This window comes from Convolutriloba macropyga, chromosome 1 (genome assembly GCF_964194025.1).
Source record: "Convolutriloba macropyga chromosome 1, txConMacr16.3, whole genome shotgun sequence".
In the NCBI taxonomy this organism is placed as follows: Eukaryota; Metazoa; Xenacoelomorpha; order Acoela; family Convolutidae; genus Convolutriloba; species Convolutriloba macropyga.
Window position 1 is genome coordinate 60006139 of NC_134468.1, and position 14695 is coordinate 60020833.

Consider the following 14695-nt stretch of genomic DNA (forward strand, 5'->3'; position numbering starts at 1 on the left):
ATCGGTTTATGTTTATTAATTTAACACCGCAACCTTTCGGGTTTTTGCCACGTAAAGGGCACCATGTGTTTTTCCTTTGAAAATGAGGGGAACTTTGAAAATACTTTCTTTGGAACAAAAAAACTCAGTATTGTGAGAGACCAGAAAAGGTCAGAGACCTGACAGTTGTTGCAACTTCAATCCCAAAAATGGATAATGAGATTCACTTTTCGATAAGGGAAGTCAATTGCTATCTTAGTGAATGCTCAAGTTTAAAGCAGTTATTGTAAACGTGTTTGTCTTTGAGTATTGGTATTCTGCAGGCTTTTTAAGCTGAAGCAAGTTTGTCTATGAGTTGATTTTTTGATTATTTCTATTCGAGCATTCACCTCTTTTTTTGAACTTTGACTTGATTTTGAATATTGGACTTTAAGAATAGCTTAATTTGTAATGTATAGTAATTAGTAACTGATAGTAATATTCCAGTTTCATATAAGCCCCTCACATCTACTGCTGCCTGCTATCTACACCTCCCCAAACTGCCATCTCCACGTACCCACATTCTTTCTAACTAAAAAATGAATTATTCTAACTATATATTGCGTTGTTTGTTTTTTTTTGACGTTTCTGAAATGTGTTGGTCTGAAATAAATTTTATTGCAGGACTCTTTGGGTCGTTTCCGGTATTCTTGCGGCTATGCATCTTTTGCAAAATTTTTGCTCGAGCGTTTTGATTTTTTGAGTGATTTTTGCGCCTTTGACTTTTTGCGTTTGGCTTGATCTAATTTTCAGATTTGTTTTCTTTAAATTTAGTTTAGTGGTATATGATAACCTCTAATGACGTCATTTGAAGCCTCCTTTAGTGAATTTAATTAGCCAACACAGCCCCCTAGTGAAGCAGATTGTAATATATTCAAGTTTAAGAGAAATTCTTCTGACGCTAGTCGGTTGTTTTTTATTTTCCAAAGTTTTGATAGAATTATTAAAATTTAAAGTTTTGCAAAAGCAACAGTTCTTAATATTGCATGACAAAGGTTTTCTATTCATGATATAAATTGAGGCCATCAGCTACTCAATCAGTTATCTTAGGTGCACTCTTTTTTTGAATTGCTCTCCAACGGCGAATGTTGCAATTTTATTTGTCCTGTGTTTCGTTTAAGGATTTTTTGCATGATTGATTTTTGGTCCTACGCTTTTAAATTTTCATCCTCAAAAACGAGATAAACAGGTACAGGTCGGAAGGCTTCAAGTCACTGGATGGCACTCTCAAAGCTTACTAAGTTCTAAACATAGAATTTATTGAGCTTGTTCGAAAAGCAATATCATTTGAGGGTTTGAATGTCCCGTCCCCCTCACTCCATGCTAACCCTCATACCACCACTACAACCAACCTAGTTTGGCCGTTGACGCTAGATTCCCTACCTAAACCCAAGGTGGTTGCTACCAAAGCTAACCGATCGTCAGTCGTTTGAGAATTGTTACCTGTTGTTAGTTGGTTGTGTTATTTCATTTTACGCGATCACATTTTTCGTTATACACATTTCACGATTTTCTCGTTTGAATTTTGACTTAACTCACTAATTGGGTCAAATGGCTGGTTTTAGCATTAATTCAAAACTTTTACGCGGATTCAAAGTCACTCCAGATGTTCTCAATTTACAAAATTTTGTGCCAATTTTGTACTGGTTTATTGTCCTCAGATAAAAGAAGACCTAATAATTGGAGGAACAAAATTTTTTTATAGCTCCCAGTTAAGTTGACCTGTTTTAACTGTTGAACCCGCTGTTTAACTGTTGTTTTGTGCGTGAGGTCTTTTGTTTCAATCATTCGCATTGATTGTTAAGTTGAATTGCATGATTAATTAGTTTATAATAAATGATGTTTCACTCGCCAATCAGCTTTTAATTGTGACATTTATGTTAGCTGATGTTTTGTATATGTTCAAGTCTATGTATTTGCGCAATGCGACCAAAATTAAGCATTTTTAAATGAAAATTTCAATTTTTTGATATTAATTTTGAAGGCATTCTGGATTGCGTCCTCTGCTCTATACACTTTTTTCTTTATCTGCAGTTATCTTTATTCCAAACACCCACATCACATGTCTTTTGCAGTTATTTCGACAATCTGTCGACTATAAATTGCTCATCTCAAGAATATTTTTTTAATTGCTTTTGAACGAAGTTCATAGGAACGAAGTTCATAGCAATTATTGTAAATGTGTGTGTGTCTTTTTATGCAAAATTTTTGCTTGACGGTTTTGACTTTTCCAGTGACTTTTACGCTATTGATTTTTTGCATTTCGCGTGATCTAAAATTTTCTCTCACTCACAGTTTCAAGCAGCTGAACTCAATTGGCGACAATTTAATACTAAAAGTCAAATGAAAAGTGCGCCGAAACTGGTGCCGTTTTTCTATTTAAATTTTAATAGTGGCATATGTTAACCTCTAATGTGGTTATTTGAAGGCCACTATTGAGCTTCTTAGTCCCATTTAGGCTCCCCCCCCCCCCACTGAAGCAGGCTGCAATTGAGTAGAGCTCGCACTAGTCGTTCGAGAGCAATTCCTTGACGTTTAGTCGGTTATGTTTAAACCTGCATCACTGTATTATAGGATATGTCAGCAAAAACTGCGCACTTAAATACGAACTGCTTTGTTAAGAGAAATTTTCCACTTGAATAAATTGATCAACAGTTCGCCTTTTCTTATTCGGTTTTCTTAACTCTGAAAACTGTAGTGCCAATGTCAATAATGAGGGCTATCATTTTCCAACTGTCATAAAAAACATTTTTTGCTGCGTTTGGCGAACAATTTATGTTGAATTTAGAAAGTAATCGAGGAAGTTTCGGAGAAGAACAAGAAGAACAATAAATCATCCAAATCTTCAGCATCCAAGTCCAAGAAGCAGTCAGCAATGCGCAAATCGACTAATAAACCAGGAGGAGGCGAGGACAAAGCCACTTTGTTAGACACTTTTTTAGAGGTGGGATGCAGGTGTCATACTGTAATATGTAGCAGAGTCACTCCAGGACAGAAGGCGCTCGTTGTGGAATGGGTGAGAAATAATGGAGATTATTAATTGCTCTCAAACGAAGTTTGTAGCAATTATATTAGTCCTGTCGGTCTTTTTTTTATGCGATTTTCCGCTTGACCAATTTTTCGTCTGACGCTTTGGACTTTTCGTCCTCAAAAACGGGATAAACAGGTAGCGCCCAGCGGGCATTAACTGCTCTTAGAGCCTTTCAGCTCAAACTGTTTTGGAGACTTATACTTAGGTTGTGAAGGGCGGTTCTTAGAGGTTGACGACACCCCCACTGTTGACCCCCCCATTGCCCTCACCCCCCCACCGCGCTGTTGCCCCCCCCAGCCCACTGTTGCCCACCCCCTCCCCATCAGACCCCTGAAGTACCCCCCCCCCCCACCCACCCGCCTCCCGTGGCTACTGACGAACAATCAATCGCTAAAAACACGCCATTTTATACTAATTTTCAAAAATTTTTTCAAGTTTTTTAAAAATTTTTGTCATTTTTTGTGTTTTTTCAACCCTAGGTGTCAAGAAACCTCCTCTAGGGTTTTATATTACGTTACTGCATAGTTTCGAGTGGTAGTGGAATGGTTTCAACATTTTAACAACCCGAATTTTAGCCTTTTTATGACAAAACGTGCATTTTTTTCAAAATTTTTGACATTTATTTCTTATTATATACTTCTTTCCCGATGCAGGGGCCAGAAAACGTCCTTAAGGGTTTGATAATAAGTTACTGAAACAATTTTTTTGCCATGGAATAGCTTCCAATTTTTTAATTTGACAAATTTTATCAATTTATTTTGATAAAATTTGCATTTTTTTCAAGTTTTTGTTGGTTTTTAGTTTTTCTCCAGCCTCAAGACTCGAGAAACCTCCTCTAGGGGTCAAAGGTAGTTACTGTATAATTTCTAAATGTAATGAATTGTTTTTCCAGATTTCAACACCACGAATTTTAGCTTTTTTTAAATAAAATTTGCGATTTTTAAATTTTTTTTAACGTTTATTGTCAGTTTATTATCGCTATTATCAGTTTATTTGTCATTATTGTCATTTTTTCAGGTTTTTCAGCCCAACAGAAAATCTTCATTAGGGTTTGATAATGAGTTACTGAAAAATGTTTGTGGGCCATGGATTAGTTACAACTTTTATCACAAATTTTAGCAGTTTTTTTTGCATTTTCTAATTTTTTAGTTTTTTGAAGTTTTTTTGTCAATTTATTGGTTTCTCCAACCTCAATGGCCACATAACCTCCTCTAGAGTTTGAGCTGAGGTTACTGCATAGCTTCTGGATGTAACGGAGGGTTTTCAAGATTTTAAGATCAGCAATTTTTAAAATTATTTGCAATTTTTCAAGTTTTTTTTCAGTCTTTTTTACTATTTTATCATTTTTTCCGGCATCAGTGTCCTAGGGACCTCCTCCAAGGCTTCTTGAAAAGCTGTCGCATAGTTTCTAGATTCATGGAATTTTATCCATATTTTAATGACTCCAGCTTTAGCACTTTTTTGATAAAATTAATTTTAACTTTTCGAAAAATTATTATGTACAACTTTATGTATGTTTTTGAGGCAGTAAAACTAGTTAAAGCTTGAAATAGTGATGCTGGATGGTCTCTTGAGACAATGAAATGGTTTTGAAGATTTTAATGTCTTGAATTCTAGCAAGGTTTAGTTAAAAATTGTGATTGTTTTCAAATTTGAGTGTTTTTGTCCTTTTCTGTGTTTAACTTTCATTCCTGGCCAATGAAGTTTTTCAAGTCTTGCAGATGGGTTACTTGACTTAATTCAGGAAGGAAAAAATAGTTGTGAACATTTTCACTGCGAAATCTGGAAGCTTTTTCAAATTTTGCAATAATTTGCAAATTTTTTAATTGTTTTCTATTTGATTTGTTTGCCAACACAGCTAGAAAACTAAATGTTGAAGAGTCGAATCAAGCTAGCGCTGGGTTCAATAAACCGTGGCTAGCTACTGACGAAGCCAACCGCTCGCCGGTCGTTTGAGAGCAATTCGCCCGACGTTAGTCGGTTATGTTTAATTACTCTTGAACAAATTTCGAAGCAATTATCATCTGTGATTATCTTCATGCCGAGAACATCATCGCCGTGAATATCTTCATGCAGAATTTTTGCTAGACAGTTTTGATTTTCGCTCCCTTACGCAACTTGACTTTTCCTCAAAAGAAACAGGAAAAACTGGTCAATGATTGCATAGCTCTATGCAATAATGTTTCAGCATTTGAAGTACTTGATAAGATTAAAGACATCGTCGCGCACTTCATTAGAGCTAGTTGGGGAAAAACTTTTGAACTGGTTCTTCTAGTTCATTGGTTACAAAATTTTGGAAGTTTTCATTATTTCACATGAAAATGTTGAGGTCACAGATACATAACAAGTACATACCAAGATGTATATGTCATAGCACCTTAGTGTCCAAAATGGATATTTTTTTTATCTCCCTTATGCTGTGCACTCTCATAAACAAAATATGTGTGATCAATTTTTAAAATCAGGGAATATAGCACATTGGCTTGAGATTGTTCACAATACGCGCGCACTACGCTGAGGGTACAAACAAATAATAACAGCTCTATGGAACCCTGAAGCATGAGTGGTCTATAGCAACTGGTGTCTGTCGCGCATTGTTCTGGACGGGGAGATCAGAAGGATGGGGAAGGGGATGCAAAATTTTGTGCTATTTTTTAAAAATGGTTTTCAGTATAGGAATTTGCTATGTTAAACAGGTGAAGAACAAGGAGAATGCGATAACACTTGCAATCGGAGACGGGGCCAATGACGTATCCATGATAAAGAAGGCGCACATTGGTGTGGGGGTAGAGGGCAACGAGGGTATGCAAGCGGTGATGAACAGCGACTACAGCATTGCCCAATTTTACTATTTGAAACGTCTTCTTTTACTACATGGGCACTGGTCATACCACAGAATGTCTTTCTTTCTCCGCTACTTCTTCTACAAGAACTTTGCCTTCTCCCTCATGCAGTTTTGGTTCGCAATGTACTGTGGGTTCTCAGCTCAGAGTATCTATGACAGCATATTCATCACTATGTACAACATGGCCTACACTGCTTTGCCAGTAATTGCCATTGGTCTGTTCGACAAGGTCAGTCAAGATGTATAATATCAGAAAATGTAATCAGCTGATGAATATGACCTTTTGCGCAAACTCATCGCTAAGAAAATGAAAGACGTCGGCTGCGAATGAGCGTCACTAGAGGTGGTTGTAGAAGCGAATGCGCTCAAACTTAACCCTAATATTTACAGTCATTTTTTTAAAAGAGCTTTAAAGTCGTTTTGATTGTGATTACTAGAAAAATTTTATCGGGTTCTCTCAGCGATGGTTATGAAGTGCAATGTTTTCTCGCATAACGTGAGAAGGGTGGGTCCAAAACGCCTTGCATTAGTTGATATGAAATCATGTACCGCCTGGTGAAGTAGAACATGCACCGGTAGATGTTCCCTGGTCGAATACGGTGCGCAATAATCTCACATGAATCCTAAACATCTGGCAACAACTTTATGTGGAGATGTGTATGGTACCTTCTTTGAAAAGCTTTTAAAAGGTCTACGAAGACGACTGTTTTTTATTGTCTAATCTGAATCATTGGAGTTAGATTAAGTTTTCTCCTATTTTTCCTCAGTCAATGATGTTATAGATCAATTTTAGTGAAGTTGTATGCGGTTTAATTTAGGATGTGGGTAGCAAGTACTGCATGACATTTCCCCAGATCTACTGTGTGGGCCAGGAGGACAAGTTGTTCAACAAGTTCGTCTTCTTCCAGTCAGTGTTGCACGGAGTGTGGCATTCCATCGTGATATTCTTTGTCACAGTGGGACTGTACAGCAACTACACTGACAGCAGTGGACTGGACTACACCGACTACTACTCATTCGTGGCAGCCATTCAGGCCAACCTGGTGCTTGTCGTCAACATACAGGTAAAAGGCATGAACGTGAAACATTTCAGCTGCACGCTGAGCGAAGCTCTATTGCAATAGTTTTAGTTTTTGTTTTATCGTCTGACAATTTTTAATTGCTCTCAAACGAAGTTTGTAGCAATTGCATTAGTCCTGTTGGTCGTTTTTATGCGATTTTTTTGCTTGACCGATTTTTCATCTTACCGATTTGACTTTTCGTCCTTAGAAACGGGATAAATAGGTAGCGCCCAGCGGGCATTAAGTGCTCTTTGAGCCTTTCAGCTCTGTTTCAACTCAAACTGTTTTGGAGAGATATAATTGTACTTATGGTGTGAAGGGTGGTTCTTAGAGGTTGAAGACACCCCCACTGTTGACCCTCACCCCCCACCACCGAGCTGTTCCCCCCCCCCCCCCCCCCCCACGCCAGTGTTAGACACCCCTGGGATAGACAGGTAGCGCCTAGCGAGCATTAAGTTTCATTAGAGGCCCTTAGCCGCATTTAGTAGTGCTCCAAGTGTTTAGTGTGGTGAAGCTACTGGGAAGGCCGTAGTTTAAGGTTAAAAGGTCATTTTTAGGAAATTGTGAGCCCAAAATGTTGCAATTTGTCATGTTTTAAAGTCATTTTTCGTATTTTTTGTCGGACCAGTCTACAATTGAGGCTGGTGAAAGTTTAAAAAGGTATTTTGCAAGACATAAGTACTTTTTGTAATGACCATTTTAAGACCATTTTAAGACCATAATGACCATTTTAAGAGCTATATATTTTGGTAATCCAAACACGCAAATTTACACTAATTTTCACATTTTTTTCAATCTTTTTCAAAATTTTTGTCTTTTTGTGAGTATTTTTAACCCTGGGTGTCAAGGAACCTCCTCTAGGGTTTAATAGTAGGTTATATCATAGTTTGAAGTAGTAATGGAACGGTTTTCAACATTTTATCATCACGAATTTTCGCCTTTTTCGGCAAAACTTGGATTTTTTAATGACATTTATTGTGATTATTCAAGTTTTTTCGGACCCAAGGGCCAGAAAACCTCCTTAAGATCTTGACATTAAGTTACTGAAAAAAGTTTATGAGCCATGGAATGATTTTCAACTTTTTAATATCACAATTTTTTAGAATTTTTTTGATGAAACTTTTTTTTTTCAAATTGTTTTGAAAATATGTGTCAATTTTTAGGTTTCTTCAGTCCAAGTAGCCAAGGAGCCTCCTCTGGGTTTTGCTTATTGGTTATTCTGCAGTTTCTAGTGGTAATGGAAAGATTTCCATTTTTTAAACATCTCGAATTTCAGCATTTTTTGGCAAAATTTTCAATTTTTTCATTTTTTTGTTTTTGTCGTTATTCAAGTTTTTCCAGACCTTGGTTCCAGGAAACCTTTTTAAGGGTTTGCTATTGAGTCACCGAGAACTTTTATTTGCCATGTATTGGTTTACAAATTTTTTATATCGGAATTTTTACGATTTTTTGATAAAATTTTTCAATTTTTTGAAATTTTTTTGTTAATTTTTTTAAAGGTTTCTCCAGCCTGGAGAACCAAGGAACCCATTTAGGGTTTAATAATAAGCCCCATTTAGGGCTTGATAATAAGTTGCTGTGTAACTTCTAGTGTTAAAAGAATGGTTATCAATATTTTAATCACTCTAGTTTACGCAATTTTTCGATATAATCTAAATTTTCCAATTTTTGGAAAATTATTATATTCCAAGTTTGTGGATATTTATGAGCCAGTGAATTTATTAAAGGCTTGTTATAGGGATACTGGACAATTTCATGAGATAGTGAAATAGTCCTGAAGATATTAATATAACGAATTTCAGAAAAATTTTGTTTAAGGTTCAATCGTTTCTAAAATATTTGAATAATTTTGTCCTTTTCGGAGTTTAACGATCATTTTTGTCCAAAGAAACTCTTCAGTCTTGTAGATGGATTACATGACCGTATTCAGGAGACTAAAGAAATTGTGAACATTTTTACTGCAAAATCTGGAAAGTTTGGAGTTTTTAACTTTCAGTTTTTTATTTATGGTTTAATTACTAACAAGGCTAGAAAACTAGAAGTTGCAGAGTCGAATCTCATCACGGAAAATTTCATCGCTTCCTAGGTCTCTCTGTGTTGGTTTGGGTTTTTTCTTTCTTTTTTCGCACTCGTTATACCTCTCGCACACACTATCCCTATCTTTTCTTTTTCATCTTATTCTTTCTGAATTTAACAATCATTACTGGCCAACCAAACTTTTTAAGTCTTGCAGATTAGTTATATAACAGAACTTCAGAGATAAAAATTTTTTCACATCAAAATTGGAAAACTTTTCTAAATTTTGCAGTTCGGTTCTTTCTATGTGATTTAATTATCAACAAGGCTAGAAAACTAGAAGTTGCAGAGTCCAATCTCATCATAGAAATTGTTCCTAGCTCTCTCTCTCTCTCTCTCTCTCTCTCTCTCTCTCTCTCGGTTGCGGTTTCTTGGTTCTGTTTCTTGTTCATGTTTAATCTCCCTCGTTCTAGCTCTCTCTTTCCTTAACTTTTTTGATGCCGCACTTCAGCTGCTGTTGTGGCGTGAGGTCGTCATCTATTACACTCGATAACGCTGATGTAAAGTAGAAATGTTTATCATAGATGACTGAAACAGTTTTTTTGAGGAAATCATTGTTAAACCTCAAACTAAGTTTTTATCAATTACATTAATCCTGTTTGTCGTTTCTGCGTTTTTTCGCTTGACCGACTTTTCGTCTGACCCACACCCCCACACCAGCCCCTCAATCCCCACCCGTAGACCACCGCCAATCCTCACAGCATTCAATCCGTAAGGGCCCCGTGCAGCCAAAATTCCCCCTCCCAGTGTTGCCCCACCCCCACTGTTGCACCCCGCTGCGCTCACTTCACGCCCATTCAATTAGGCTAAAGCTAGCCCCACTAAACCGTGGCTAGCTACTGACGAAGCCAACCGCTCTCCGGGCGTTTGAGAGCATTTTTCCTGACGTCAGTTGGTTATGTTTGTTTAATAGCTGCGAAGCGATAGCGGCTTATATTGGGGAAATCGTGGTTTTTTTTTACAATTCAATGAATTTGAGTTGTTTTGGGGCGCTGTCTTTAAGATCTGTTCACACATTTTCATGAATTTTGAAATCAAATTGGGGTAGCGATTTTGGTTGCGCCGAAAGAAGAAGTGGAGCGAAAAGCGAGTGATAACGCGGCATGAAATTTTTTTTCACTCGAATTTTAAAGTAAATTGAGAAAATGGTTTTTGGACAGAAATTCGTTTTTTCGCTCGTGGTCTTTGTTCGCATGCGGCCTTTTCACCTTGATATTTCCTATTTTTCTTTCTAATTTTTGGATCGCATTTTATTCTTAATGATTTTCTCAATCCATTCCTAGTTCAATCTGGGCCTGTATTTTTGTTTGAACCAAATTTATTTTTCTCGCCAGTGCTTTTTTATTCACATGCGGCGATGATTCTTGCGACCTGACTTCTGGGAATTGACTTTTTCAGTTTCAGTGATTTCGACTGCTTTGCAGTTAAAATTTCTACACTTAGAGTCATTTGTTCTGCTTTCAGGTCAATTGCGTGGCCTACCTCACTAAAAAAAGAGGACTTCTGGGCTCGCCCGATGAACTTTAAATTTTATGAGCTTTAACTAGTTGCAGGTCGATTGTGGGCATCTAAGTAGTGCCAAACGTATAAGCCCTTATTCTGGAGTGTTAGAGTCTTGAGTTTTTGATTTCGATTATTAATGTTGAAAAAGCTCTATTAGTATTTTTACTTATAGGAAGTATGTGTCGCATAAAAATGACACTCCGAATCTAACCCAATAGAGGTCTATCAAAGGACTGGTAGTCAATATGTCTATCTTATTTCCTCAGTTGTTTGAATTCGATGGAAGGCCTCAACCGTCTATCGCAGCTATTTTCCAGCAATCTGCCGGCTATGTTCAATTTTAGTGACGTCTACTTCTTTGCACTTAAATTTTGTGTGCATGACGTCATTTGTTCTGCTTTTAGGTCATTTGCATGACTTACCTCACTCAGAAAAATGACTTGTGAACTCACTTAATGAACTTTAAAACTTACAAACATTTACTAGTTTAAGTTCATTAGTATGCATCTAAGTAGTGCCAAACGTTTAAGCCCTATTTCTTGAGTATTAGAGTCTTGAGTTTTCGGATTGGAATAACAATTTTGAAAAAGATCTAAGGGATTTTTCCCCAAAGAGAGTATGTGTCTTAAAAATGACAGTCCGAATCTAACCCAAGAAGTCTGTTGTTCTATTAATGGACTGGTGGTCAATCTGTCTGTCTTATTTTTTTAGTCGTTTTAATTCCATGGAATGCCACAAGCGTCTATTGCGGCTTTTTTCAGGCACTCTGTCGTCTACGTTTTACAATTTTTTAAAACAATTTTTGCACCCCAAATGGTCAAAAGGGTGGTGCTCTTATGATCTTGAGGCCATTTGTTAGCAGTGAATTCTCATTAGCGATGATTTTGTATTTGCATTGCGTGGTTTTTTTTAAAATAAATGACCTACTACTTCACTCTCTAATTGACTTTTAACACTGAATTTAGGACATTTTACGATTACTCTTAACCCATTTTAAGATCACTAAAGGACTTCTATATACTGGTGGTTAATGAAAACAAGGCAGAGTGAGCAAAATAGAAATAGATATAGGCACCTATATTTTTTTAAAATTGAATTGTTGTTGAATAATATTAGGCTCTATAAATCGAATCAGCGATTTCTTTTCATCCATTAAGATCTGTATCTGTTTCTATCTACATTCTACGTCGGGCAAATCTAGTTAGTTCGCGATTGTATTGGAGAGTTTGGTGGCCTGTTTTCGAATGTCAGCATTGCTTCATTTTTCAATGCCAGAAAAGTCTATATAAAGTGCCAGAAGTTTCTATTTACATTGCCAAAACTCAAATAAACTGAACTTGCAATGCAGCTGGGAATAGTCTTGCAAAAGTCACTTCGAAATTCAATCTAATATCTCGCAGCTCTACGCAGTTCTCGTGTAATAAGAAAAACTCTCAATTTCGTCAATAATTTTATGTTAATAACCGCAGCCAGCTTCTCAGAGCTGCTCTCCTTTTTTAACAATTCACAGAATTTGGATTGTATTGGTGCTGTCTTTTTTAAGTAAGATGTGATCACTAATTTTTGGGATGATCTTTTCAAAACGGGATAAACAGGTAAAACCCTGTGGGCATTCAGTGTCATTGGAGTCCATGGAAAGGTCAGTTTTTGAAATTTTTGAGCCCCAAATTGAGCAGTTTTTGTTTTTGCTTTTTTTGTTTTTTCTTCAACGGGTCTTCAATTAACGTTGGTCACAACTTATAAAAGTTTGCGGAAAGTAGATATTTTGCATGTCTCTGTTTTTTGAGGTACATCTATTGATAATTTTCACTTAAACAAAAAAAACAGTAGTCAATTTTGAAATTTTATCTCAAGTTTCTTCAAAATGTTTGCGGATATTTTTGTCAAGAAAAGAATTTTACCAAATTCATTTAACTTTTAGCTGAATTCCAATTTTTCAAAAATTGTCGTTTATTACCTGTGTGTATTAGATGTCCCACATTAAAAAGACTGCAAGTCATTTTGGATCATTTTTAATGTGGGTTCTGCAAACGATTAATTAGTTTTTTATTCAAATCTTTAGATTGACTGTATTTCAGGACTTATTATGTTAGTCCTGGGGTCTTTTTATGCGATTTTTGGCTTGACTGATTTTCCCTTTGACTCTTTTGACTTATCGTCCTCAAGAACGGGATAAACAGGTAGCGCCCAGAGGGCAAAAAGTTCTCTCAGCCTTTCAGGCACGCTGCTTATGATTGTAATACTGATGCCAGAATTATACAGTTTTTACTTCTTTGATTTGATTGAAAACGCTGCGTCCCAAAATATAAACAAATACCCATTAGTGGGTGGGTCATCAGTGTAAATAAACTGTTTGATTCACTAGATTTTGTAGCTTTTCAGAGTCTAATGTTATGAAAACTTCAAGTAAAAAGTTTGGATTTTGTACACTGTGTTGTAGGCAATGCTGGACACAAAGAACTGGACAGTTTTCAACCACCTGTTTATTTGGGGTTCTGTAGCCAGCTTCTACATTATTCAGATCACGTGCTCTCTTCCCCATCTAGCGGGAACATTCATATACGATTGGTTTGGGACATCTGGATCCCTGTTCAAGGTAGCCGCTTCAACTTTTTCCTATCCAGTGCATTTTTGTCTTTTCCTCGATTGCACCATTGATGCCAAGGATTATGAGAGAAAGCGCCTTAAAAATTGCTTAATAACTTTTACAAATTTCACAGTTCTTAGAAAAATAATGACGAAAGAGTCCGGATTTGACTCTAACTAATACTTGTCTTTATCGCAGCTTCTTACTCATTTAATTAATTGCGCTCAAACCAAGTTTAGCAATTATTTGGGCCGTGTTCGCCTTTATATGCAATTTTTCATCTGATCGATTTTTCTTCTGCCGCTTTTGACTATTTGCCCTCAAAAACAGCAGAAACTGTAAATGTCGAGGGCATTAAGTGCCTGTTCAGTGCTCTTTCTTGGAAGTTTATTCTACAAATCACAAAGAACTAAGAACTAGGTACTAAGAAAGACTAAGGGCAACCCAAAAACTTCCCGTTGACTTTCAAGGAATAAGAAAGCTGCTAAAAAGCGTCGGAAAGGTCAAGGATACAAAAAAACCTCTAAATTGCATCTAAAGTTATAATAAATGTTTAATATTGGTAGCTAATAATTTTCATAAGATTTCGTAAAGTTATAAATATGCCCGTAAAATGTCGTTTTTGGGGCATTTAAAACTGGACTATGAATGGATTATTATGCAGTTTTGTGTTACCGACTAGAGAATCTTGGGTATGGAAAGGCCGTTGGTCAACTTATGAAAAGACTTTAGGTCGACCCTTACTAGGAGGTCGACCGTGTATTTAAGGTAGGGAAATGCCCCCCCCCCCCCTAGGTCGACTTTATAAGTCTTTTCATAAAGTCGACCTCTCAACTGGGGGAACACTTTTGTAACTCTAAAAAGCAGGTGGTTTTTGTATACGGTTCTTTTAATTTTACGATCTTGCATGTGTTTTGATTGCAGATCCTGGGTACAGTGAACTACTGGTTCTCAGCCATGCTCTCCATCTGTCTGTGCATTCTGCCTGTCTTGGCTCTCAGGACTCTCGAACTTGACCTCCGACCATCCTACATTGACATGATGCGCATCATTGTTAGTTCACTCATTGAGCACCACAGTTAGGCGAAGGTAACGATAAGAGTCAGTCGCTTGAAAGGCGGCGTGAACACGGGTATTTGGATTGTAAGTAAGGAGCAATAAACACTCGGCTAGACGGGTTAACTTTCGGTCCTTAGTGGGCTATTTAGAGTGGTGTGTTTGTCGCGTGCGCGGCGTGTATATATATATATATATATATATATATATATATATATATATATGTATATATATATATATATATATATATATATATATATATATATATATATATATATGTGTGTGTGTGTGTATGTGTGTGTGTGTGTTGTAGGGGGGGGGGGGGAGGGGAGGTGCGCGTGCGTATTTGTATATGTGTGTGTATGTGTGCGTGTGTGTGTGTGTGTGTGTTTGTTTGTATGTGTGTGTGCGTGTGTGTGTTCGTATGTTTGTGTGTGTGTGTGTGTGTGTGTTTGTGTGTGCGTGTGTGTGAGTGTGTGCGTGTGCTGGAGAGGGGGTGTGTGTGTATGTGTTAGAGA

The 14695-nt window shown here is 36.9% G+C and overlaps 1 protein-coding gene across 3 annotated transcripts in view; it reads left to right on the top strand.

The window, feature by feature from the left end:
* LOC142341092 (putative phospholipid-transporting ATPase IM) overlaps positions 1 to 14695 on the top strand; it is a 139567-nt gene that overhangs the window by 112060 nt on the left and 12812 nt on the right. For all 3 annotated transcript variants that reach the window (XM_075391978.1, XM_075391959.1, XM_075391968.1), the window contains exons 19-23: positions 2807 to 3034; positions 5746 to 6123; positions 6713 to 6958; positions 12975 to 13130; positions 14046 to 14174. In XM_075391978.1, the coding sequence (XP_075248093.1) occupies positions 2807 to 3034; positions 5746 to 6123; positions 6713 to 6958; positions 12975 to 13130; positions 14046 to 14174 (1137 nt within the window). The remainder of the gene's footprint in view (positions 1 to 2806; positions 3035 to 5745; positions 6124 to 6712; positions 6959 to 12974; positions 13131 to 14045; positions 14175 to 14695) is intronic.